At 38.2% G+C, this 27,536-nt stretch overlaps 1 protein-coding gene across 4 annotated transcripts in view; it reads right to left on the reverse strand.

Annotated features, from left to right (window-relative positions):
* Positions 1 to 11,134: 11,134 nt before the first annotated feature.
* The window catches only part of LOC124870355 (coiled-coil domain-containing protein 178), a 32,228-nt gene continuing 15,826 nt past the window's right edge, over positions 11,135 to 27,536 (reverse strand). For 2 of the 4 annotated variants that reach the window (XM_047368999.1, XM_047368998.1), the window contains exons 15-20: positions 25,655 to 25,768; positions 25,373 to 25,518; positions 25,023 to 25,182; positions 22,200 to 22,349; positions 17,075 to 17,209; positions 11,135 to 11,810 (exon numbers count right to left, since the gene is read on the reverse strand). In XM_047368999.1, the coding sequence (XP_047224955.1) occupies positions 11,682 to 11,810; positions 17,075 to 17,209; positions 22,200 to 22,349; positions 25,023 to 25,182; positions 25,373 to 25,518; positions 25,655 to 25,768 (834 nt within the window). In that variant the 3' untranslated portion in view covers positions 11,135 to 11,681. The remainder of the gene's footprint in view (positions 11,811 to 17,074; positions 17,210 to 22,199; positions 22,350 to 25,022; positions 25,183 to 25,372; positions 25,519 to 25,654; positions 25,769 to 27,536) is intronic. The other 2 variants (XR_007038742.1, XM_047369000.1) reach the window with 2 other exon arrangements.

Here is a 27,536-nt window from a genome sequence, read left to right on the forward strand (position 1 = left end):
ATAAACTTACATGCGGGATTCCCATGGGACCCATAGTGACAGTTGCCGCACAAGTTCTGAAAATGACAGATAGGGATAAATGGGTTTGTTCAGGTACTATGAAATAGAGCAGCACAATGCTACCGTTGAGCAATAATGGGCCATATATATGTATATAAATATATATGTATATATGGGTAGCATATAAGCAATGGAGCCATTGCATTGCTTGATGTTTGAGTTCTTGACAAGCAAGAAGCCAGCGTATCCTCCCCCTCTCAATTCACTCTGGTTAAACTCTGTGAGATGAATGATTAGACAATGCACTGCATCTCAAAAACTAATAAAAACCAATCATCACTAAAGGGAATCTGTAGCACTGTAATATTAATTGGAAGTTTAAGACAAATATGGAGTGAATGTATTCTTGTTTACACAGCTGACATTGTGTCGCCTCATTCTAAAAGGTCTCCTCATTGGCATTACAGTAATTCACCGTACTTCACTTTGCAGTCACATACTGTTATCTTTACTAGCTCTCAGTTAGCAGTACATTACCCGAGTCTCGAGCGAGCTATTTTAATGCAATAAAATGACCCATTCCAACTCTTTCAGCTCTTTGTAACAACTCAGTCTCCTGAGGCCACTGGTCTTCAGATTGCAGGGCGTTTATGGTTGTAGGTTGTTGCAGTGAGTAGGAGGGAGGGGGGGTCATCAGATAAGAGAGGAATTTCTAGACTAATTAAACCCTTTGAGAATCACACTACAGTGATTTACAACTCTCTGTACCAGTTAACCCGACTCATTTTTATCTGTCATATTACTCAGATACCATATCTACCTCTATTGCTTAAAAGTCTTTTTTTTTTGTCTGCAAGATTATGAAAACAAGAAGGGGAGGTAATAAAATAAACAACAAATAAGTTTTAACAAATAAGTTTTAACAGTTTCTCACTCACTCAAACTCAGCTTTAAAGGCCATTTTGTGTGTCCAATGAAATGGTAATAAGCTCACCGCTCTTTGTATAATATGTCCCCTATATTAAGCGTTCTCTTTGTTTAAGATGGTATAACATTGTGCTCTTAAAACAGAAAAATAAACAGCATAATCATGTCACTATTACCACATCCTTGGGTAACTGAATAAAGAGCGAGCATTAAATCCAATCAGTGCAATGAAACAAAGAAAAGCAAAGTTGTGAATAGCAAAGTCTACCAGGCATAATTCCTTTTGGCTGGCTCCTGCAGAGGGGTATGCTAAGATAGAAAGTATTATTTTCCTAAATGGAAGGTGTCAGATGGTCACGGAAATGTGATCGGCTCTTCAAGATCACTGCTTCCCATCTGCAATTTGTGACGTGTGAAAGATTCAGTCCAAATGTGCTCACCGAGCGTAAATCCTCAGCACTTTCTCTTATCGTGGAAAAGCAAGATAACCAGCTGTTTACAGATCAGGGAACATATCATATTAATATCATGGAGGGTGGGGTGTGTGTTTGTGTGTGTGTGTGTGTGTGTGTGTGTGTGTGAGGTGGGGGGTGATATCATCTTGTTTATAAAATATTTTGTTAACTAAGTGTGGTGTGGCAACCTATAAAGTGAAAGTTGTAATTTGTGAGGTTTTTTTTTGTGAAAGTGTGGACCGTTTAAAGAGATTTTTTTTTGGAGATGGGAAATATTAAAGGGAGAAAACAGAAAATGCTGCAATTTTCACATACAATTTGAATAAGGTAAAAATCACAGAAACTGCATGTTACAGTAACCCTACAACGTATTGCCAACACCTTCCTCTCTGTATTTCAGCCAAGATTTTAAATGATCTTACTTGGTTTTGTATGACTCCTAAAATAAAAGTAAAAAACTGTTAAGGAGGATTGATTGGACTACATCTTTGTAACTAAAAGTGCTTTTTGTAAGGCTGAATCCCATTTCACCCTTTGCCCCTCACTCTTAACCCTTAAGGGGTAGGGTATCCCATTTTTTTGTGGAGCAAGGGGAGGGCTAAGGTAAATGGCCTTGTAGCCCTTAAAAGGTAGACATTTCTGGTCATTCTTGGAAAAAAAGTGGTAGTAGCTGTGTTTCCAAATCCTCTGACAGACGTAATTATCTTCCCAGTTAACACTTTTTTTAATGGCACATATACAGAGGTTGGACAATGAAACTGAAACACCTGTCATTTTAGTGTGGGAGGTTTTATGGCTAAATTGGACCAGCCTGGTAGCCAATCTTCATTGATTGCACATTGCACCAGTAAGAGCAGAGTGTGAAGGTTCAATTAGCAGGGTAAGAGCACAGTTTTGCTCAAAATATTGAAATGCACACAACATTATGGGTGACATACCAGAGTTCAAAAGAGGACAAATTGTTGGTGCACGTCTTGCTGGCGCATCTGTGACCAAGACAGCAAGTCTTTGTGATGTATCAAGAGCCACGATATCCAGGGTAATGTCAGCATACCACCAAGAAGGACGAACCACATCCAACAGGATTAACTGTGGACGCAAGAGGAAGCTGTCTGAAAGGGATGTTCGGGTGCTAACCCAGATTGTATCCAAAAAACATAAAACCACGGCTGCCCAAATCACGGCAGAATTAAATGTGCACCTCAACTCTCCTGTTTCCACCAGAACTGTCCGTCAGGAGCTCCACAGGGTCAATATACACGGCCGGGCTGCTATAACCAACCCTTTGGCCACTCATGCCAATGCCAAACGTCGGTTTCAATGGTGCAAGGAGCACAAATCTTGGGCTGTGGACAATGTGAAACACGTATTGTTCAATGCATGACAATGCACCAATACACACAGCAAGACTGGTGAAAGATTGGTTTGATGAACATGAAAGTGAAGTTGAACATCTCCCATGGCCTGCACAGTCACCAGATCTAAATATTATTGAGCCACTTTGGGGTGTTTTGGAGGAGCGAGTCAGGAAATGTTTTCCTCCACCAGTATTACGTAGTGACCTGGCCACTATCCTGGCTTAAAATCCCTCTGACCATTGTGCAGGACTTGTATATGTCATTCCCAAGACAAATTGATGCTGTATTGACTGCAAAAGGAGGCCCTACACCATACTAATAAATTATTGTGGTCTAAAACCAGGTGTTTCAGTTTCATTGTCCAACCCCTGTATATAGTATATATAATGTTTGATATCACTGTTAGTTAGAGTTATTTATTCATAAAATGTAGCAAAGATCAAATAACTCTTAATTCTAAATGTACCACATCAAAAACTTATAGAATGTGTAGTTAAATGCACATCAATATTCTTCTCAACAAGCAAAAAATGAAAAAAAAAAACATTATAAAATAAATACATTATCATTTATAATTTCATGTATTCTGATTTATTATTAACCTGGTTCAAAGTATACATGGTATATAAGGTTTTGACTTACTTCAGCAATACTAGTAATCAGGATATTTCAGGATCAGTATATTTACTAAAGTCTATGGGATTCAGGATTGTATCAATGTTTCATGCTTCTTATAAACCCTTAATGTGATTAATACCTGACATAAAATTGTTTAAAGAGTCATAGTGAAGTAGTTCTAGTTGTAGATTTAGCTCACGTTGATTAATATTAACATAAGAGATGTGGACTTTATTTGATTTTACACCTTGCCCCTCATTCTTAGCTGTTAACACTATATTTTTAAGAGATATGGTGTCCTAATTGTTTCTGTGCAATGGGGATTGGGGCAAAAGAAATGATTTTGCAGCCCTTAAAAAACAACAAAGTTGCCCTTGCAAATTCATTGATACATGTAAATATTTTCTCAGTTGTCATATTTGTAATGGCACAAAAGCCACTCAAGTATGCTTTGAAGTGTTGTTAAATGTTTTGCTCCACGGATAACTGTTCACCAGTAAAAGAGAAAAATCAACGACCAAATATTCCTCATTTAAGCCACAGGAATGTGTTTGCGGCACACTGATGCTAGTGGATATAATGTCTAGTTGGAGGTATTATGATGTAGCCCAATAAATAATAAGTTGCCAAGGATGTCAGCATTTTATATACTTAATATACCTACAGTTAGAGTAATCATCAGTCTACTTTAAGAATGTTTGATGTTTAGTAATTTAGAACATGAGTATACTACGTATATAGTATAGTATACTCCAGTGTCTTGTGGATATATTGACAACAAACGTAAAAATAAAAAAATGTAAAGATTTATTTGTAAATCAGGTATATTTAACATTTTGTCTTTGTTGTATGGATAAAAATTGGATGCTGGCGTCTGTTGCAGATTTGATCATTATTTGCATGACATATGATTCTCAGTGATTCTTGTTTACATACATGAATCAGTGAGAACTGGTGATGTTTCAGTTTCTTAAAGAAGTGTACCATGTCTCTGTGCAATATTTTAACCACTGCTTTTGTTTTGTTAAAAGGAAGAGAGAGTGTTAGGGATAGGGATAACCATGGAAAATGGGATTCAGCCATAGTTACCAGTTTTCTGCTTAACACATGAGCAAATTGGCCATGGAGACTGATTACCTTTTGCTTGTCATTTCAGATCAAACTTTGCCAGAGATTATTTAAAAAATATCCATTGTGTAATAAACTGGAAGCACTTATGTTTGCCATTCAGGGAGAATGGGAGGCCTGCTGTTTTAAACCCCTAGATCCCCCACACATGGCGTCGCCACCACAGACACGGCTCACAGAGTCAGCCAGCAGCCGGGAGGTGAGCAGAAAGGAACAGGCGGTGTCCCCTCCAGAGTGAGCACAAGAGTGTGTGTGTGTGTGTGTGTGTGTGTGTGTCAGTGTGTGGCATTGTCAGATGACAAAAAATATCAGTTGTGCAGTTCAGGTGGGAGGACACATGGAAGTGATGTGGAGGAGTCACCTGAGGGAGAACCTCGACTTTTGGGACCAGGGGCTGCAGAGGACACCCGGAGTTGTGGTGAGGGCCATGGAGATGGTTTGGGGGGCTTGAGGGAAAAGAGGGGGCTGCTGTTGCACAGTCTCCCCAGCGTGATACATCTACCTTCAGGGTGGCAGCAGGCGTGGAGTGGGGTGCGATGGAGCGAGCATGGGCTCAGTGGCGCGGTCACCAAGGGACGCTGAAGCTGCTGTAGCAGGACTGATAGTTATTCCTTGAGAGGATTGCAAGATGAGCCCCATTGTATTAGCAAACCCCTTTCTACTGAAGTACTATCAATGTTCTCAAGCCTTTAAAGAATATGTGATGCACCAATGTTTTGTGATCTCTGAGAATAATACATATAATAAAACATACTGTTTCTCTAACATATTGGAGGTTCAACTGAGAATCATAATTATTGGTACTGTCAGAGTTAAACTTCTGTAAATGCATTTGGCAGTAAAAAGCCAGAAAATCATTGCATACTGATTTAAAATCCCCACACATTAAGAATTTTAATTTCTGAGCCATACTTTTGTATTGCAACTGTTCAAGTCATATCTTTTAGAAATTCTTTGTGTCTAATATGGTCAGCACTCCCAATTATTCACTCCAGTGACAAGTGAAACAAATGGGACCAACCAGTGCATTCTGTATTATCTACACCCCTTGGATTCCCTGACAATAATTAATACAATAGCAAGCTGCTGTTACCAGCCCTGACGACATGAGCTCGACAACATAAGCTCTCCCTTTTCCAAGAGCTCTTGAGAGCAAATTACATCCAACTGCGGGGTCTTATACGTCCTGGTCCACGCAGCCTGGTGGTGTCATTCTGCTGCTGCCTGGAAGGTCAGATCAAGCTCAGATGAAGATCCCGCTGCATGGTGCTGTTAACATCGCAAGGTTATTATTGACATCGTTACATTAATAGATGTAAGGTGCGAGGTATATGTCAAGAATATATGAATGTAGGACTGACCGTTGGAGTACACACAGCTTTAAACAGCAAAAACTGTCTCGTTTAACAGAAAAGTTCATTAACATGCCACATTATTTTACTGATGCACTTGACTATGACACTGGTACAGTGGGGTCACATACCATCATGTGTTTACTGTATTCTGTGGGAAATAACTGTTAAAACAATTTAAAAATAATACCTACAGTGCCTCAAAAAGTATTCATACCCTCTGAACCTTTTCCTATTTTGTCATGTTTCAACCACAAACTGCAATGTATTCCATAGGGATTTAATGCGAAAGACTGACACAACATAGTGGAAAATAGTTCTTACGTGGAAAGAAAATAATTTTATGGTTAAATGATTCATGGTTTATTTGTATTAACATTTTAAACACAAATTAAAGTCTTCATAAAAGCATGTCTGCTTTGTAGAATAAACTTTCGCCTCAGGTCTTTTGGGGTATTTTTCTTCCAGTTTAGGATATGAAAACAACTAGTTTCTCAGTTGGATTAAGGTCTGGTATTTGACTGGACCATTCAAACACATGAATATGCTTTGATCTAAATTTTTTCATTGTTGCTCTGGCTGTATTTTCAGGGTCATTGTCCTTCTGGAAGGTGGACCCCTGTACGAGTCTCAAGTCTTTTGCAGCCAATAACAGGTTTACTTCTGGGATTGTCCTCTTTTTGGTTTGACCATCTTTCCATCACATCTTACCAGCTTCCTTATATCTGCTAAAAAAACACCTCCACATTATGATAGTGACACCACCCTGTTTCACAGTGTGTTCATGTGCAGTGTTGGTTTTCCCATGAAGCATTTTGCATGTTGGCAAAAGTAAAATATTTTTTTCTCATTAGACAAGAGCACAATATTCCTCATATTAGCTTGCCCCACATGGCTTGTAATCTTCCCATTTCTGTTTATGTACTGAACCGTGCTCAGCAAGATCTTCAAAGCTGCTAAAGCCATTTTAAACTTCACCACAACTATATCGCTGATCTGTATGGTGTGTTCCTTGGTCGTTGTGATGCTGTTTGTCCACTAATGTTATCTAGCAAACCACTGATGTCTTCATAAAACATTTATTTACAGTGAGACTGAATTACACATAGGTGGATCCTATTTTCTAAATTGGTCACTTGTGAAGGCAATTGACTGCATGAATAGAAATGCACACCACACTTTTCAACACAAAATTTGCTTTCTACTAATAATAATTCACCATTTGCTCTATCGTATAAAATCCCTATAGTATTGGAAGTACATATGAAAAGGTTGATAGGGTATGAATACTTTGGCAAGGCACTGGAAGTTTTATTAAAACAGCCATCTGACCAGCATGTTTCTGTAACAGCTGTCATGCAGTCATACTAACCATTCTGATTTTAGCCATCAAGGACATTAACAGTTTTTTTTTTTTTTTTTATTACAGAGGTGCGCATTCCCACAACATCCATTAAAAGAATGCCTTGCTAATTTTAAATTCTCACAGCAGGCATTTTGGCACCAACAGAAGAAAAGTGGATGAGTTTCTCTTTAACAGCTGTAATTTGTGTTTTCCAATCACCATGCTGATTTCTGCTCATTATACTTCGGTTTCACACCGGTAAGTGAGCAAAGTTTGGATTGATTGACTCTAATTAACTAAAAAATGTTCCAAGCCACGGATTTATTATCATGCTAGCTAGCCACAAATGTCAAAGACTTTCACAAATTATTATCCTCTTAAGATAAATATCTTTGAAATCAAATGAGTGTGGAAGCACAAGGAGCACGTATTGTTGTAGTGATGAATTTGTCATGTTTTCTGCTGAGCTCAACATGAGGGACTCACCTGGGCAAACACTCAGTTCTAGACTTTGGTCAGGAGGTGAAGTATGACTGACTGATGGATGCTTTAGTTTGGTAAAGTTGGTTGAAATTCACTATTTAAAATCTACTTTACAACAGAACAGTAGGATAAATTATAATTTTTTTAATCCAGTCAAATTAAAATAACAAAGAGGAGCTTACCAGTCTCCATATGCAGCCCGGGTCATCTTTTCCCTCTTGTGTGCCCACAAACTTGGCAGCATCTCCCCTCATTGATATTTTAGACACAGTGGCACCTTTTCTCAACTCAAATTCTTTTCTTGACTTCTTCAGCTCCAACGCTCAACTCTCTACTTTCTCCTGAACAAAGACGAGACGGTTTCAGAGGACACCACCATTTCCCCGGTTTTAAAAAGACCTCAGAGCAGAATTTTGTTTAGAGAGAGAAGACAGAACGTTGCCCTGATTCGCTCGGCTTCACCTCGGCGATCAAAACTGATTACTGAAGTGAATCCAAACGAAACGGACCCATCGTCTACATGGTGGCGCCAGACTGAAATTGAGAATCACGCTGCCAGTAAATCAGATCCCCCCCCCAAACATGTTCTTGCAGAATCTACCTTTATACTAAAGTACAAAAATCTGCTATCGCAGCTTTAATCCATCAGAGTGCAACAGCACGGCAAGGAATATACTATAAATTTTATCCTCAACATAGTGAAACTAGTATCAAATACGGAAGAGGATACGTCTCAGCTGTCAGGCAGTCCTCATTAGTACTTTCACAGTCTACCCTATTTAGGGAAGCAGCTTTTAGGTGTGTGCACCTCAAGGCACGCCTGCAGATAAATGTGATGACATCCAGTCGTAGCTTACTTTCATTTATTTAGGGGATTGATTAGATGCATAGTGAGCAGATAAATGTCTTGGAGAGGCACTTTCATGTAAGATATTGCTATATAGTCAGTAAAGGATATGAAGAATATAAGTTGGACTGAACATTTTTCTTTTTCATTTGTTTCTGATGAGCTGGTGGTACCTGGGCTCTGCAAGCTGCCCACCACATTAATAGCTGTATGTTTTGTGTTTGTCTGAATGCACAATAGCTTAGTTGCTCAAGTAAGAAGCCTTGAGAAAAGTTCCTAAGCTTCTGAAAATAAACTCTAAATATTGGAATTTCTTAACACAAATATAATCATTCTAAATCAACAGATTTGAGAGGAAATGCTTTCTCCATGTGAAATGAAAGAGTAGATCAAAGTCTGGACTGTGGTCCAGGTCCGGACTGAACAGCAAGTCAATCTGGATTCAGTCCATAGCAACTTGATAGAATTTGTGAATTGGATCTAACATATCTGAGTCTAAGTGTCTTTCCACTTATGTTTACAGTGAAACAGCAATAAAAGAGTCTGCCTTAATTGCTGCTGCTCTCTATCAGCCTTTCTGTGTGATGTAACCAGTTCAGCTGTCGCCCAGATTGACAGCCGTCTTGAAGAAACATAAGCATAATGCTGCATGCTGCTATAATGTAACATAACATAAGTAACATAAGTCATTATTGATTACGACATATAAAGCAAATTGCTTTGTGATGCCGGAAGACAATTCCTCCCTTAGGTTTTTTAAAGAACACATTGCTAAATATTTATCACAACCGCAAAGAGAACATGTTAAGAGCTAAATGATCAACAAGGCATATCAAAACAAAAGTCAGTCAGGTGTTTTTGAAAACTCATCCCTCAGCAAAGATTCTCAGCAGAACGAGATGCACTTCGCTAAAGACTTTTCGTAGCTGTTTGATGATTCAGAAAGGATAAAACTACACATGTTTTAACAGAAGTGCTGTTTGGACATCACAGCAGTTTTCTAAAACCCAGTTAACCAAGTGCTAGAGCAGAAAAGAGTGTCCAGAAAGTCTGAGGAGACACAAAAATCATGCATGAGTTAGGACACAATCCCTGGTCTGAAGAAATGCAGTGTGAAATTTATGTCCATGTGTAAAGAGTTTTTATTTTAAATAAGGGTATGTGTTACTATCTTTCATTACAAAATACGTATTGGTGTCTGACAATTAGACTTTTAAAAGCATTGCAAAAAAAGTTTGTTATCCAAAAATAATTTTATCCAATAATTATGGGCTATTTTCCCATAAATATGCAGAAATTGTATCCATTAGCCATATGATTAGATCATTTTTAAGGTCGAATAATCTGTTTATTTTTTTAAAAATGGAATTAAGGGCAAAAGTGCTAAGTTGTAAATGTCTCTTGGGTACCTAACAGGTTTTGATGTTACAGTGTCTTGTTGCACTTTAAGTTCAGTTTATTTATTTTATTTATTTTTGTATGAAAAAATTACTTTATTTGGTGAGGCATGAAAGCAGTTAAGTTGATCAAATGCAAGTTATTTATAAACTTATAAATTTAAAGTGTTTTACTGCTAAAAACAAAAACAGCTAAGGGTCATAAGCAAACAATTGTTTGGCATAAAGGACCATTTCTTTTGCTCGTAAGTTGTAAACAAATGTAATATAACGGGATTTGCTTGTTGTTTCAAATCATTGACCTTTATTAGAAACCAGAGTATGTAAAGCCTGTAAGGTCGGACTTCATGTGAGACCACATCTTCCCACCCACTACCTTTATTTTATGATACAGTAATGTGATTGTACCGAGGTATTTGGTTGACAAGTAAGCCTCTCCACCAATTCTTCGGTTTGTTTGTTTCTTTGTAATCTTTGAGGCTTTTATTTTTTTTTCTGTTTGTTGTAACTGGCTATATGCTTTTGCAATGTTAAATTGCCAGCAAAAGAAATAAAAAGGAAATGACAAAAAAAAAAAGAAACCAGATTTGGACCTCTGAACATGAAACTTGAGAACCCTTGGAATAGATCATGATTCAGTGTATCTTTCCAGTGTTGTTGTGTTCACACTGCCCCCTTCTGTCATGACTAGTAGGAGAGGACTCTGATAAAACAAGACCCAAAATTATCTCTGTCAACACAAACAGACAGGATGACAATCAGTATTTTTAAGAAGGTAAGGTGGTGTTACAATGATAGCCCTAATAAAACCACTAGAATTAATAGTACATTTGCCAAAATAAAATGTATTATTCATATTTTATTTGCATTGTTGTACTGTATACATGTTTTACTATTTGCATATTTTAAAAGCCATGTTTTATAGTTAACACTTGACATCTATATGAAGCAGATAATATGTAGTGTAGCACTTATATGCCTCTGGTTAAACACTTCGAAACAAAAATCAATTCCCTACAAGAACTAAATGTGATTCAGTTAAGATTTCAAATTGAAAACAGCGTTTCCCCAGGGTTCTTTAGAAAGCCAGTGGATAGTGTGCACACAACATCCTTTTGTGCATACTATTTACCCCTGGATTGCTCCAGGCTAATGTCTCAATAATTTTCACTCCTTTCTCAGGTCCTTCCCACAAAGGACTTAACTAATGATCCATGGACAAAATGAAGCATTTAAATTTATTCATTAATCATTCATCTCCAGCTCATTGAAAATGCTAAACTTCCACAAAATTAAGATTGAATATTGAAAAGTGATTGAGGGAGACAGCTTTCAGTGGGTAAAGATGTTAGAGGAGAGCAGGGTGCCGAAACAAAAACAGGATACTTTCCTCAAGACGGTGGTCTCCACATGGACGTCGTCAAAGTGGCCAAAGTGTACTAAGTGCTACTTAAGGTCACAGGGTTTCACTAGTTGTAATTAGATCATGAAATCTGAAGAAGCGTAGAATTTCTGTCAACACTGCCTGTAATTATTCTCTTTTCCAATTAATGGTGACATAGATTAATTATCTGATGAGGCAAAGCCAATTGCAATCATTCACCCAGCTAAAATTAGATCAGTCCTGACAGCAGCATGAAAGTCACCTGTTTCATTGTTATGGATTTGCTGCAAGTGAAGAGGGGGGAGATAGTGAAGCATGGTAGGGTAAGTAAGTTGTCTGGTACAGGTGAATGTCCAATTACACTGCTACTTGAACTGGAGGCATCATTCACTCATTCACTCTGACCGCATCTGGACTGGTTTGTTTGTTCTTTCCAGCATTTTTGGTGGTGGTAGAATGGTCTCTTTGGGACTGCAGGAATGCTGAGATGAGCTGAATTTCTTCCAACAACTTTCCCTGTTTAAACAAGAGAAAGGAGAATAAACAACAAAGCAGGCCACTTTGTTAAAAATCGCTAATACACTAAGTTCACAGTTATAACATAACAATTATCTAGTCTCTCACAATCATTTATGTTTTATGATTATTTTTGCTTTCATTTTAACTTCACTGTAAGTAAGACTACAAACAGCAATTTTTCCTCTCAAGCAGACTCTAGGACACCCGTTCATTGAGCTAAATACAGTAAGCATGATCCAAGAAAGACTGACCTATATTCCTACCATGTCGCTGAGAAGAGACAAATTTATTTTTTCCAAGACTATGAAAATAGGAAAAAACTGACCCAAAAATGTAGGAACTTATATCTTTTCTTCATATAAGACAAACACAAACTTTTTATGATTTCTATTTCATTATTCATCTCATGAGAATATTGCAATTTCCTCTTTAAAGCAAGGAACCAATACACATTTACACCTGGAGCAAAAGAGACCGATGCTGTTCTCTTGTTTAAAAGTTGTTTAAAAGCAGAGCTGTTTTCAATATCCAGATGTGTCTAGTGGTCAAAGAGACCATCGTAAGAGAGCCACGTCTTTTGTAAACTGTTTGGAATTAACCATAAAAATAAAATGAATTTTTTCCTTCTTTATTAGCACAGTTGTTGGAGACTACAGTGAGAAGGTGTAATTAATGCTTCAGATGTAATTTATTTTTTTGATGAGTCATCAGACTGATCTGATGTTTATGAGACTGGTTGAGTTATAGACTCTAAAGTCACTGAAAGTGGCTGACACTGGCTACTAGTGTGAGAGTAAAGTTACGGCTTGTTCTTGTTTTTGTAGGGAGGCTCTTAGTGAACCGTATCCAGGTTCAGTGCTCCTCTGCTTTAAAAACCTCAGCATCCAGTTTTTCTATTAAACTGCCTGGCAGTGTCAACTAGCTTGGGAATGTGAACCAGCCTGGCCATGCAGAAATTCTCTGACTAACAATTATATCAGAAACAGAATCTTGGATTACTGTCCCCTGGGACTGGGGCAGTGGGCGTCTGCTCCAATCATTACTGGCCATTCAACAAAGCTCTGCACTGCTCTCTGCTGTTAGCCATTGTCAATTATTCTATCCCTAGTGTAAACTCGCAGAACACAAAGCTGAACTGCCAGTTCTGGCAGGAGTGTAACAGGATGACAGCCCACCACCCCTCCGATCCCACCCCCACCCACCCCAGGGTTCCTTAGCCTTCCTTCCCTCAAGCTAGTTATGAGAGGACTGCCATTTGGCGTCTGAAAGAGCAAACCTGACCTTTCTTATGTTCTGCTTGTGGGGTTAAGTGGACATGATGGATTACTGTAGGCCTCATCAGGACTCAGCCTGGTTTAACTCCAGTTACAACCAGTATCAGTTCCATTGATTTCAGCCAAATAATATTCATAATCATGTCAATTTACTTATATCAATTTGTACAACACCAGCGCAAAAATCTCAAGAGCTCATCGTCAAGGTGTTAACATTTAGGTAGTAGTGCACAGTGTAAATTTACGCCTGTTCAAACTCCCAAAGCGCATTTCTTAAACTCTGAAGGGTTATTTCTCCTTGTGAATGTTATGGAGGCTAGTCTTTCTCCTGCACTCTTCTTTAGGAGCCTGTTTAAAGTGAGTGCTGCCTGCTCTGATGGAACCTGTGCTGAGCTGTGACGGGTGACGGTGCGGTGCGCTTGAATACACCAGCTCTTTTGTCCTTCACACTCTGCAGCTCCCTGATAGCTCCTCCCCCTGTGCCCCACTACTCCCTGCCTTGAGCAGTGATCTGCTGGGGCCTTTTCAGGCTGGGCTGCTGAGAAATAGCTGCTCCCTGTAATGTCTAGACCGGACCCGTCAAAAAACATGTCAGCAGTCGGAGGAGAGAAAACAGAGAAGGAAACCTCCTAATAGTATTTTCACTGAGCACATTAAATTAGGTGTGCCACATTAAAATAACTCACTGCGTTTGATAAACATGGATACTTTTGGATTTGGAGGGCGCCACTGTTAAGATAAGATTAAGTACAAAGTAGATGTAGATCATAGCATGGTCGCATGCCACCTGGCTCTGTGGTAATGGTGGATAGGACATTTTTATATAGATTCATCACTGTCCCTCTGTCCGCTTTGACCTCATCGCACATCACAGCACAGATTAGGCACCGATTATCCTCTAATTGAAGATCCCTACTTTTCAACCTTGCAGAATATGCTCCTACTCTTGTGCAAGACAGACAGAAGGTTATCGTATTAACATAGAAGAGAAAGTTGTAAGACATGGATATCCTCCGAGTGGTACGATTAAGTCTATATTAACACTAAGTGAAAAAAATCCCTCACCAAAAGACAACAGGCCTAACAGTATATGTGCTGTTGGTGTTCACATGGTTCATGTACAGTGCCATGCAAAAGTATTCATATCCCTTGAAATTTTTCCCATTTTGTCACGTTAGAAAAAACCAACTTCAGTAGGATTTCATGAGACAGACCGATGAAAAGCAGTGCAGAAATGTAAACTGGAAGAAATCGGATACATGGTTTTCATAATATTTTACGCAGAAATATTTGAAACATGTGGCATGCACCTGTATTCATTCCTCCTGAGTAAATACTTAAAGTACCTTTTACTACAGTTACAAGTCTTTTGGGGTATGTCTGTACCAGCTTTGCAAATTTAGAGTGAATGTTTGTCCATTCTTTGCAAAATAGCTTAAACTCAGTCATACTGGATGGAGAGTGTCTAACATCAATTTTCGAATCCTGACATAGATTGTATTTAGGCTTTGACTGGGCCATACTAGCACACAAGCAGGCTTTGATCCAAATCGTTCCACTGTAGCTCTGGCTGTAGGTTCAGGGATGTTGTTCTGCTGGAAGAAAAACCTCTGTTCCAACCTCCAGTCTCCAGCTTCCCTGTGTGCAGATGGAAAGCATCCCGACAGAATGATGCTGCCGTCACAATGTTTAACCACAGGAATGGTGTGTCTACATAGTGTTTTGAATGTAGAAGTTTAAGTTCTGTTTCACCTGACCAGAGAAACTCCCTCCATATGTTTGCAGCACTCCAATATGACTTTCGGCCAAATGCAAATTGAGTTCTTATTGCTTTCTTTTAACAATGACTTTCTTCTAGTCATTCTCCCATAAATGGCAGATTTGTGCAGTGCACTAATAGTTGCTGTGTCAACTGATTCTCTGCCCTGAGCTACAGAACTTTTCAGCTCTTCCAGAGATCCCATCAGTTACCACAGCTGGTTCTCTGCTTCTCTCTTTTTGTCAAGAGTTTTAGTTTTGTGAATGGCCATATCTTGGCAGGTTAACAGTTGTGTGATACTCTTTCCATTTGCAGATGATGGACTAAACAGTGCTTTCTAAGATTTTCAAAGGTTATGATATTTTTTTACTTTCTAATTCTCCTTTTAACTTCTCCACAACTTTATCCCTGACCTGTTTGGTGTATTCCTTGGTATTCATGGTACTATTTGTTCATGAGTGTTTTTTAACAGACCTATGAGAACAGATGTGTAATGAAATGAAATTATACACATGTGGATTCTGTTAAAGAAACTTCTGAAAACATCTGAAAACAATTGGTTGCATTGGATTTTATTTAGGGCAGGGGTCGGCAACCCACGGCTCCACAGTCACATTCGGCTCTTCAGCCTCCTTTTTCTGTCTACCTTGGCTTTGACAAAAGAAAAAAAAAAACTATTTATTGTGTTTATATATATATACATATATATATATATATGATTTTGATGCATAGTTATGTTGGAGTTTGCGGTGATACATTAATGTTGAATTTAAATTTTTTTTTATAAACTATCAAGCAAAATTTACATCTCATCCACATCTATAGCCCTCACCTTTACCTGCAGGTGGCTTCTTGAGATAAGGTAACCATGAATACATCCCAAAAAGGAAAACAGAGAGTTTAATTCAGCACAGACAGATTAATTTGCCTTCACTGCCAAGGACGCTGGCTTACTTGTGTGCTTAATATGTGGTGAGACATTTTTAAAACAAGCACTCAGCATTTTTTGAAAAGTACCAAACTGAAGATGAGTAACAGAGAACTACTATGGAAAGTTGAGCAAAGCAAACATACTTTCAAGAATTGGCAGCAGTTTTGTGGCATCCCATGAGATCGTAAAGAGGGGGAAGCTATGCCCTGACGGAGAATACATGAAGGAATCGCCCCGACATAGGGAAGATCAGCATGGAGCTTCGGCAACAAAAGTCACAATAAACAGGTATGAACACTACCATTCAATTGACTATCACTTAAAAAAATAAAGATTAGTTGATGTAGTTTTTTATTGTATGTTCAGCTGCTTCGCTTGTTTGAAGAGCACACTGAAATGGTCTTGTCCAAATCTTTTCTTTTTACTTTATTAAAACAACTAAGCTGCAAGTATGTTTTTTATATTAAAGTGGGGTATGTTTTATTTTCATTTTATACAAATACGAGAAGACTTAAAAAGGCCTGCGTAGTTCAGTGTTTCATTTATTTTTAAGTAGGCCTACACACACATACACACTGCACTTCTGTTTGTTAAATTCTATTGTTGTAACAGATAAAATAATAATAAAAATATAATAAAAGTTTAAGTTTATTAGTTGTGTTATCTTTTGCAGCTCCAGACTATTTTTCTTTGGTGGAAGAGGGAGCAAAATGGCTCTTTTGGTAATAAAGGTTCCTGACCCCTGATTTAGGGGTATGCTTTCTCTGATTCCTATGTGTAAAATGTTTGCATTCCAATTGGCAATATTGTAGTACTTTGCGTTGCTAATTGGAGTTAAGGATGTAACATAACAAAATGTGAAAGTTATCAAGGGGGTGTGAATACTTTTGCAAAGGACAGTATATAGTTATTCAGAGAGGCAGACTCAGACACAAAGTAATTCAATATAGCTCCCAAATCACACACATAATTCAACGCATCAGCCTGTAATTTGATGACTGTAATGTAAATAGTGTCTTTAGCTCCTCAGTAGCACTGAGGCAAGACACTTTGGTAGATATTTGGCTGGCTGCTCTTGCTTGGCAAAGAAGACACAAGGCAACAGACTAGCTGGATGGGGCTCAAACAATGCAAAGCATAACATGGAGTCACTGTAGTATGCAGAAGAATATGCTACCATCTGTTAGCATACCTACACTGGGATGGATGTTGAATGAAAGGGATTTGCTATGCAAATGCATAGTGGAGTTGAAGCAGTTTTCCAGCCTGTTTTCTGCATATACATATGTACAAATACCTGGGCAGTTTTTATTTCCTGGGCGATTTGTTGGAAGAGAGCCTGGCACCAGTCCAGTTCAGCCAGGCTCCGGAGGTTGCGTTGTTCTAAGTATTTTACCCAAACCTTGTGCATCCTCTTCTGCAACAAAGAGAGCTGGGGGGGGGAGAAAGCAGAAAAAAGGAATTGGTAAGGCAGGAGAGGAAATTAATGGCAGTGTTCAAGAAGAATGATGGAGGGGAATAGAGAAAGCAGTCAATAGCCCATTCTGCAGTACACGGGCCTGACAGGAATTTCACAGTCTCTTGGTTTCTCTGCCCACTCGTGTGCAGTCATCAGAATCCAGTCACATCTGGCTGCCAGGATGGGGGGTTAATTTTCTCTAAATGCTTCAGCAGTTTTGTTCTAGCCGAGGCAAACTCTGTGACTGCAAAGCTGATGAGTAAAATATTTCTACTTCACCCAGTTTAACTTTATACCAATCCCCTCAAGACATATTTTACACATACACACAAAGTCATGAACCCCCCACAGAAACCAGAAATTATTCCCAGTCTCTGCGAAAGACATGCTGCTTGCTTTATTATTTGAACACAGTTTCAAGAAAAGAGGTTTAAATTCTGATAGATGCCGCTGCTTTTCTCCCCCCCCCACCCCACCCCCCTCCATCTCCGCACTCTTCCTACAAAGCTTATCATTGCTTGGCAATGTGTTCCCCAGTGCATTGAAAACTAAAGCGAATTAGCTCAGTCATCAGCTCCTGAAGGAAAGACAATAACAAGAATGGTCTTAATGGTGTATCCTGTTAAAACCTAAGAGCTGAAAGCCCTCACATAAACAGAGCAGTGCTAACATTTACACTCAGTTCTAAAGGGTTTCAAAAAGATGTACATGCAAAGATATTCAAGATCCAATATCAGAAAAAATGTCCATCTCATTTTGTAATTTATCAAATGTAAAGTGTTTATTTTTGTCTGTTTTTGTTCTGTGATTGAAATTAAGTTTTAAGACAAATAATTTGTACCTAAAATACATCAAACTTGTATTGATGTTAAAGTAAAATGCTGTGCGGTATCTGCCTTTATAACTTTGCCCAATTATAGTCCTTAATTCCTGCTGCTGAAAATCGTCAGGATAGTTATTGAGTTTGTATTTAACCTTGCTAATCACAGTGATGATTGAAATAAATTGAGCATATGTTCTTGATACATTATTCATTCTGCTGTGAATCTGCACAGATGAAGTGGATTTGTGATAGACAATATATTGAGACTGCAAAAAATCTTTTAGAAGCAGACATCCTTAAAAATGCCACCAACATAAAGTACTTGTAAGGGCAATTGTGAGAGAAAAAAAGTTTTTATACAACAATTTTATGCCAGTGGCTTATTATTTTCTGAGAGATTGATGTGTAAATAACAGCTTTCATGATCAGCTTGGTAGCAAAGAGCTAATTGTAACAATCTTAGATGTCATAGAAGATGTCTAGGCACTGGCCAGTATGACATCTCAACATAGTAGAAATACCACAGTTTTACGGTATTGACACAAAAATGTCAAACAAAATATCAAACGTAAACAGAAAACAACAATTATTGATAGAGCTGCAAATACAAAATAATGTAATGATTATTATTGTATATAGAGATAGGGTGAGGAGCTCGGCCATCCAGGAGAGGCTCGGAGTAGAGCCGCTGCTCCTCCACATCGAGAGGAGCCAGTTGAGATGGCTCGGGCATCTATACCGGATTACTCCTGGACGCCTTCCTCGGGAGGTGTTCCAGGCACGTCCCACCGGGAGGAGGCCCAGGGGACGACCCAGGACACGCTGGAGGGACTATGTCTCTCGGCTGGCCTGGGAACGCCTTGGGCTCCCCCTGGAGGAGCTGGAGGAGGTATCTGGGGAGAGGGACGTCTGGGCGTCTCTGCTGAGTGTGCTGCCCCCGCAACCCGGTCCCGGATAAAGCGGAAGACGACGAGTACGACGAGTTTATTAATGTTATAATAATGTTATCTATAACATTAATTTATTTGTCTTTTATTTTGATAAATTGGCTTAGGTGAATTTTTTTAATAAACACCAGCTAAATATAGTAGCAGTTTTCAAGTGCTAATTGCATAGAATATTATACCTTTTGCCTTTCCACTCTTTATAGCCTAACATTGATGGTATAATAAGCTGATAATGGCTGGTTAATTAGTCAGGCCAGCTGTTCGTGTGGAGCCTGCAGTCAGCTGGTTACATACATGCTACTCGTAGGTTGGCATTTGTAGTTTTAAAACGGCAATACCTTACCTTACCACCAGATATATTTTCAGTCAGACACATTTGTTCCTATTATAATTAAGGTAAAAGTGTATCTGGTCTTATGTCAGCCAGCTGACCAGGAATATGCAGCAATAGGTTGGGGAGGGGCAACACTGTGTTACTCTAAGCTTACTACGGCCAGAAAAACTCCAGTTGCTCTGGCATTTTCTCTAGCTTTTCATTAAATGACTTTATCTTGTAGGAACCATACTATGGAAAGTTTTAGGGCTTTTGAAACAGTAGTTTTTTAAAAGTTTGGATACCAGTAACGGTTCATTGCTATTTAGATCATATCTTGAGTTATTTGTGTAATAAATAGTTATAATTTAACAGCTTTTTACATGGGTCCAGATGTAAAAAAGTTAAGTAAAACATCAAGTGCTCTCACATTTATGAAGAAAGCGGATGTTTGTGATGTACACCCTGGGATGAAGGATTTACAATTACAGTGTGCTACTGCATAAGGACAGAGCAAGTTAGTTTTACTGACTTTGTCTTTCTCTTTTTCATCACCTGACCATCGTGGGCTGAAAGTTCAATGCTCTATATGCAGTCTGTGAGTGTCTCCAAGCAGTCATATAATTATCATCTTAAATACTTAGAACACCGAGCTAAGTCGCTTCAAGCTTTTCTGATGCTGAGGTGGGTGAAACATCATATGTGCATACAGAGCATCTGCATAGGATAGAATGAGATGAGGTAACATATGTGCAACATACTGTGAATTCCACATTATTGGCGCTCCTGATATGCTAAAAGACCTAAAACTGAGTGACCATTTATTGCTGTAGCATAATCCGAACTAAATGTTTAATCTAAGTAGATTTATATAGTCGAGTGAGTGGGGAATCATTTTTTTACAGAATCACCAGTGTGACCAATTTGTGGTGCCCCAAGCAATTGTGCTGAAAAAAACGTAACCAACACAATTTTAATTCCTATTTTACTTTTTTAAAGGAGATGAGAGCCTCCAGAAATATATTTGTAATATATGACTTCTTGTTTATTTCTATTAGCCACTCTTTAAACTGGGAAAGAACATGTCATTAATTCATGTATGATTTGTCATGATCGTTCTAAATCAGAAAACTGCTACCAAAAAATAGCTACTTGCCTAAACGTAACCATATAAACATTTAGAGCAATAAATAAAAAATTAAAACACCTGAAAATATGACCAACAAGGCAGGAGGAGGACCAACGTTTATCTTGCAAACACACACACAGTGAGGAGGAAGGTAAAGGACAGTAAAAAAATCTCCAAACTCACTGCAAGGGAACTGCAAGATTTTCTTAGAGTAACATTGTGCTACCGCAATAAAATTTTATTTATCTGAATTATTTTTGCACATATTAACAATTAGGGGTTCCCAATAAATGTGGAGGGCACTGTATGTGGCATCTCTGCGTTAAACTGCATGTACAAAAAACTATTCCAGCCTGGCTTAGATGAAGATCACATAATGTATGCTCCAGTATCACAGTGAAAGGGGTACCTGGTACTTAAAGCCATATATATTCATACTTTCACAAGACAGATTTAGAATACGGCGATAGGGGTATGAAGTAGCATGTAAAGGCCATAAAACCTGGTAAAAGCTAGCTTACATTAAGTGAGAATATGGTCAAATATTGTTTGTAGTACTGTAATTCTTTAAAAGTCACAGTGAGATTTGTTCAAAGCGGGTTTCTTTGAATAAAACAGGAGTTAATGGCTATTCAAACATACAAGTATAAAGAATCCCACTCATGTGTACTAATGTATCATCTCTCAAATGACCCTGATGTTGTGCAATGCATTTATTTTGTAGCTTTATGTTATAAACAAATCAACAAAACATAATCTAATTTACTAGGATTTGTGTTAACTGGTATGCATGATGCAAACATTACGAGGATAAGTAGATATATAAAACAGGAAAGAAGTGTTTTTAAATGTTCATGTTTAAATCAGATTAAAAATAATGCGCCATCTACTTGTCTGATATGCCATTGATCATAAGCTTGTTATAAAACTAAAATTAGGCACACAGCACAAGCCGAGAGGCTGCAGTAGAAGAAGTGCAGGGCTGAAACAAACAAAAACGGTGAAGGCTGAATCCAGAGTAAAAGAAAATCAGGCTTTGATCATGAGCGTGGAAAATCCTGTCCACAGGATTTTATTTTTGCATGCATTTTTCACTTGATAACATTCATGCAGTTAGATGAGGAATTGCTCAAGTAAAGGTATTAGTCATTTTTGGAACAAATAATATGTGTTTTTCATTGCAAGAGCAGTGTGTCTTCTTCCTGGTGTTATGGCTGTCATATGTAATTCTATTCCAGTTAAAAAGTGTCAAAAACTATAAAGATTAAAAAGTGAAATGCTGCAGAGTTGTCTCCCTTAACTAGTCAAGTGTAGACTTGTGCTATTTTACTGCTGAAAGCACATTCATTGTCTGATCGTAACCTGTGGTTGGTGTTGATCTCTTACCAACTGATGCAATGAGCAAATTTGTAACCCAACATTAATTAAATGTTTTACCTGTTAGCATTTTACAGAGGTATAATTATAAAAATGTTGAAGTTTTTGCATGTACCATCGACCTCTTGCTTTACTCCCCATAGTAGCAAAAATACACAGCTATCATTACAATATGCCACATCCATCATCCTCCTCCACTTAAATTGCCTAACCATTAATAAATTGCGGCAGTAACCTTCGCAGTAGTTGCAAAACTATGTCATCTTAAAATGTTTGTCCATGCACAGAAAAATACAACAAAAAGAACAAAGAGTAAAGATAATAAAACCTGATTGAAAAGAGAAAATATGTTATTTATAAAAGTTTCACTGTACCTCTGTGTAATAGCTATACGTGTTATGTGCTTGGTTTTTATCATTCAGGGCAGATACTGACTCCTGTTTGGCTTCCAAGAGGGTCTTCTTAAGGACTTCATAGTTGCTTGCTAGTTGTTTGTTTTCAATATGTGCAGCCTTCAGGGCTTCCTACACAGAAGATGAAAATAGCTTTATGTTAGCTATACAACATGTTTACAGTGACTTTTAAATAATCACCATCTACTGTAACTATACCTTACAAAAGTATTTCTCATTTTCTCACATTTTGATAAATTACCACCACAAACACAAAGACCAAAACAAAGTAGCACCATCCCCACTGTGAAACATGATAGTGGCAGCATCAGGCCATGGGGTTTAATTTCTTCAGCAAGGATAGGGAAGCCAGTCAGAGTTGATAGATAGATGAAGCCCTGGATGGATTCCCAAAGGAAAACCTGCAAGAGGCTGCAAAAGACTTGAGACTGGGGGTTCACCTTCTAACTGGATAATGATACAGCCAGAGCTACAATGGAATGGCTTAGATATGTTTAAAACTGGCACAGTAAAGTTCTGCAAATACATCCAGCTGGTTTCAAGGATGATGCTATGGACACGGTCAAAAATAAAAAAACACAGCCATCCCATACTTACAGGTGTGCATCCTGCGTGTGTATTCGCAGCTGTAAATAGTTCTTGTTACCAAGAGACAACCATTCGCACGAAAACCAGTGGTGTAGTTGCAAATCCGCTCGACAAACAATAGTGCTGCCCAGACTTTGTCTCCAAGCACATTTCATTCTGACCATCCTCCCGCTGCCAGCTACATCAGCTACACTAACTACTCAACAGTTTCTCAGTTTTTCTTACACAAGTGAAGTATCGTTCCATGTTATTTTTAATGAATGAAAAACTAGTAACCTCCCTGAAAAAAACTGCATTGCATGGAGCACAAATACAAGAGGCCACTATGAAAGAGCATGCAGCCATTATTGGACCAGTGATTCAGAGATACATAATCAAAATGACCATTGCTTCCAGAATTACAAAAATTGGATATAACAGATAAAAATTGAAATTCAGCATACTGTTAAAAAGGGAAGTCACACCACCACATTTGTTTTATTATTGTACTGGCCTCTATGAGGTATTTTAAGATACATGCATTCTGTATTTGGTCTCCTAAATTAGCCAGAATAAATAATAGGCATACAACAATGAACACTTTTCTGTGAAATATAGCAAATAAATCACAGCAACTATGCCTCTCAGTGTATGTCGCCTTTTCATCCGAACAATGTTTCCTGAGTGCTGGAAAAGGGGACGTAAGAATATCTCAACTGTACCTGCAGACATAATGAAGTGTGTCTCTGCAGTAAAACAGAACAGCACTAAAGTGATGAGTTTAACCCAGCAGAAAGAGGGGCTGTAAACATGACAAATGTCTGCTATTGATTTCAGGTTTAATTACTCCATGCAGCACTGACAAAGCCCATCTGATGCTGTTGTGAAGTGTAAATGGAACAAATTACACTTCATTGCCCATAAGAAACTGATAGCGTCGGCAGTTTGCATTGTTTACTTTGTCCTCGCCAAACGACAAGGCCTGATCATATCAAAACATAGGTTCTTTCACCTATTTATGGGTTTTACAGAGAGGAAGAGTGGCTCCTCTTAAAATAAACACATTCTACATGGATATGTGTATGTATACAGTATACATTAATATTACCAAATATGACCACACATAAACTTCCTGTTTAGGTTAGTGAAGAACAGACAGGCTGTGGTCAGCATATTTATTAGGATTTTCACATTCGAAGGTGTCTAATCATTCTGCTTCATGCACCGTGATTTCTGGATGCACACTCTGCTTATTATGTTATGCTAATATAGACATTATGAGTGGTTTATATTGGTTTCAGTGATTAAAGTGACCCATTTCCCTTAGAACCTGAGCCTCTCCCTGATCTTTTTATTTGGCGGGGAGTGTTGTTGTTGTATCATCTTATTTCTTCAAGTGAAAAAGACTAAACTCCTTTTTGCATGGCTAACTTTTATCCAGTTAATGGGAGTTGTGTCTATGAGGAAGACTTTAATTCTTAAATTGTCTCACGCCAACAACTTCTTTAAAGTTGCTGCACTTGGATGCATGGCGGCTTAAGCTCCATTGCCTTTTCTTGTTTTGAACTAATGCATTCTTGATCACCGTTTAATGAAACTATATACCACATGGCGATTTCACATTAGATAAGCCATGTGAAACCCCCATCAGCAAAGAGGCTCTGGCTGGGGCTGATAATCCTGCAGATGAAAACCTTACAATAAATAGGGGCTTCTCTTACAAAAAGACTGTTCAAATGAAAGCTATTTCTTGCAGAGTAGATTCATGTTTTCTGAGGTTGTTTCATGTTATAAATAAACACCAGTCAAGCTGATGTGATCCTTTCACATAGCAAATAGTGTCTTGTATTAAAATTGCTATTAAAAATGTTGGCCTACAGGTAACAAAAGCAGAGACGGCATCACACCACGACGTGCATCATCAAATTCGTCCAGACAAAAAGACTACAACAGCAGCGACTTGTCATTTGTGGCAAAAGCACTTAAACGAGATTGACCATGGCTTGTAATTTTAATTGCAGACTGCTCCGTTTTCTCTGTATCTTAAGGGACGTATTGTAACAAGCAATGTGCTGACACTAATCCAAAAACAAATAAACAATGTGGAGTTTCTTTTTTTTTTTTTTTTTAACAGCTCGTTTCTGACTTCACAGCATTGGACAAAAAAATGGATGTATTTACAGGCAGTTATTGTGACACTGCTTTGTTTTCTCTTACCTTGATTTCTTCCATTAGTTCTTTTCTTGCTTTAAGATGAGTCATGCGTGTCCTCATGAATTGCTGTGTTCGTTGCTGCCAATTATGAATATCAGACTGCAAGGTGCTCATAATGAGAGCAGCTGACTTGTTTTTGAACTCCAACACATGAAAATCTTTCCTGCAAGGAGACGGTTGAATTACCATAACTTTTACCCTTAAAGGTATGTTTGGGCAACTAACAGTGAATGGGCTTTATATGTCTTTGAGGTGGGAAGTTATGTAGCATCAGGAGAAACATAAGCGTTTAAAAATAATAATAGTGCTTTCAATATTGTCAGCTTGTTATACCAATCATTTTTGGAACTTACTCAAACTCTGCTATAACTTCTAGAACGATTTCAACATTTTTTTCTATTTCGTCAGAAGCCTTCTGGTACTCTTCACTTTCATTTTTAAGGAGAGTAGTCCTAGCAAGAGCATTGTCAGTTCTCTGTAGGGTGGAACAATGTAAGTCCTGTACATAAAGAGAATAAAGTATTTTTTAAAATTGACTGTGTTTTTGTTTAAATGATTTTGTTCAACAACTTATACAGCTGAATAGTAGCGACTATCGTTGTGCTTTACAAATTAAACCTGTTTTGAATTCTTACCTGAGCGGCCTTAAGCTGGTCCCATTTCAGGTTGTTCTCCTTCTTTAGGCTGACTAATGTCTTCTTTTGTTCACACAACATGTTTTCTAAATTTTCTGTCAGCTCTTTCATTCTCTGTACAAACAATGAAATGTATTAAAAAGCATTTAAATCAATGATTATAGAGAAACGGTGACCCCAATATGGCCACCCTTTGCTGCAGTTGAGAAACAGGAAAGAAAGCTTTCGGTCCCTCTGCCCATTTTGCTCAAAACTAAAACTGTCAGAACTTGTTTCACTGAACGCCTTCCGCTCTGTCTTAAGAAACCGACAACAGAAATCCTTTGAACACTTGTTGATCTCAATGGGTCTTTCTTCTTGTTAGATAAACATTTGTTTGATTAAAAAACAAATAAAATAAAACTCTCAAAAAATACGATTTGAGGATTTTATTTCAATTCTCTTTACATCCTTCTCACTGTAAGTGGTAGCAGGATAACCCTCAAATCCTCATCGAGCCATTTTATATTAGTTGTTTTAATCTTTCTAATAATAACTGACCAATTACTCAGACAGTCTGGCCACGTAGCTATTTTTTAGTTTCTGTCTTATCAAGATTAATCCATGTTCCCTTGTCTTTCCTGTTTTGAAGACTGTCTAATAGAAATTGCTATCTGTGCCACATCATATTGATACCCTAGCAAAACAGGAATTCATGGGTTACTAATTTAAACTTCTTTTGATACCCTGTACAAGTTTGAAGTAAAAAATCCTTCAGTTACATTTCTTTTACATGTCAAAATGAGGTGAGATCCTTCCATGTATCCATGCAGAAATTAATTAACCTCTCATAATTAGATCAATTAAATATACAGCAGTAAATGTTCACATTTTAAAGTTATGAAGTCTGGGGGGCCCATTTAGTGTATGTTTTAATTCTTCCTTCTATTGCAGAAGTGTATCACAATGATTGAGTTTAACAACAATCACATATGATGAAATGAGACCCTAAACTTTAGAGTATCAAATAAATAATGATCATATTACATGGATAAGATGTCATGAAACAGTAAAATGAATATATCTTCGCACTCTGGAACTGAGGACTGAAGAGGCCTGTATGGAGTCACACATTAACTGGGACTGTCTTATCTTTTTCAGAAGTCTTAGCTGTCTTATCTTTTTCAGAAGTAGAAAACTATAAGTATAATCAAAGAAAGATATATGATAATTTTCTATTTTTCTACAATTATCAAACGTAATGATGAGAGGTAATGTTAATCAATTGTCATGTATGAATAAAAATGAAGTGATGGATTTTTTTTTTAGCTGTAACTGGTGTGAGAGCAAGAAGCAAAGAAATACTGTCTTAGAAAACTTGAGGCTGAGCAGATAAGGAGGACACCATGGACTGGGAGCCAGAAGCGGCAGAGTCATAACATCAGGATGGGAGGGGCAGAGGAGAGCCAGCTTCACGGAAACTGGGCATGGATGGAAGGTCAACGAGCAAGTTCAAGTCATAACAAGCATGGGAGCGAGAAACGAGAAGCCAGGTGCACGCTGTTTTTCGTCAGTCTGAAGTTCGAAAAACAGGCAAAAGTCATGGCACCACGATGGGAGCAGGAGTCGTGAAGGTCGAAAAACAGGTAAAAGCCTTGGCACCAGGACGGGAGCGGGATTCGTGAAGGTCGAAAAACAGGCAAAAGTCATAACACAGGGAGCCAGCTGGGGGCTGTCTACGGAGGCTGGGAGACAGCACCGAAAAGTAACAGTGACCGCATAACTCAATGATGGGAAAGCTTGCCTGGCAACAGGGGATGAGCAGTGAGGCTATCTGCAATATAAAAACTGTGCCAAAGAAAGATACGGGGTTGTTTCCTCGCAGAAGACCAGCGAACAAGAT

Source organism: Girardinichthys multiradiatus, chromosome 6, assembly GCF_021462225.1.
Source record: "Girardinichthys multiradiatus isolate DD_20200921_A chromosome 6, DD_fGirMul_XY1, whole genome shotgun sequence".
NCBI classification, from domain to species: domain Eukaryota; kingdom Metazoa; phylum Chordata; class Actinopteri; order Cyprinodontiformes; family Goodeidae; genus Girardinichthys; species Girardinichthys multiradiatus.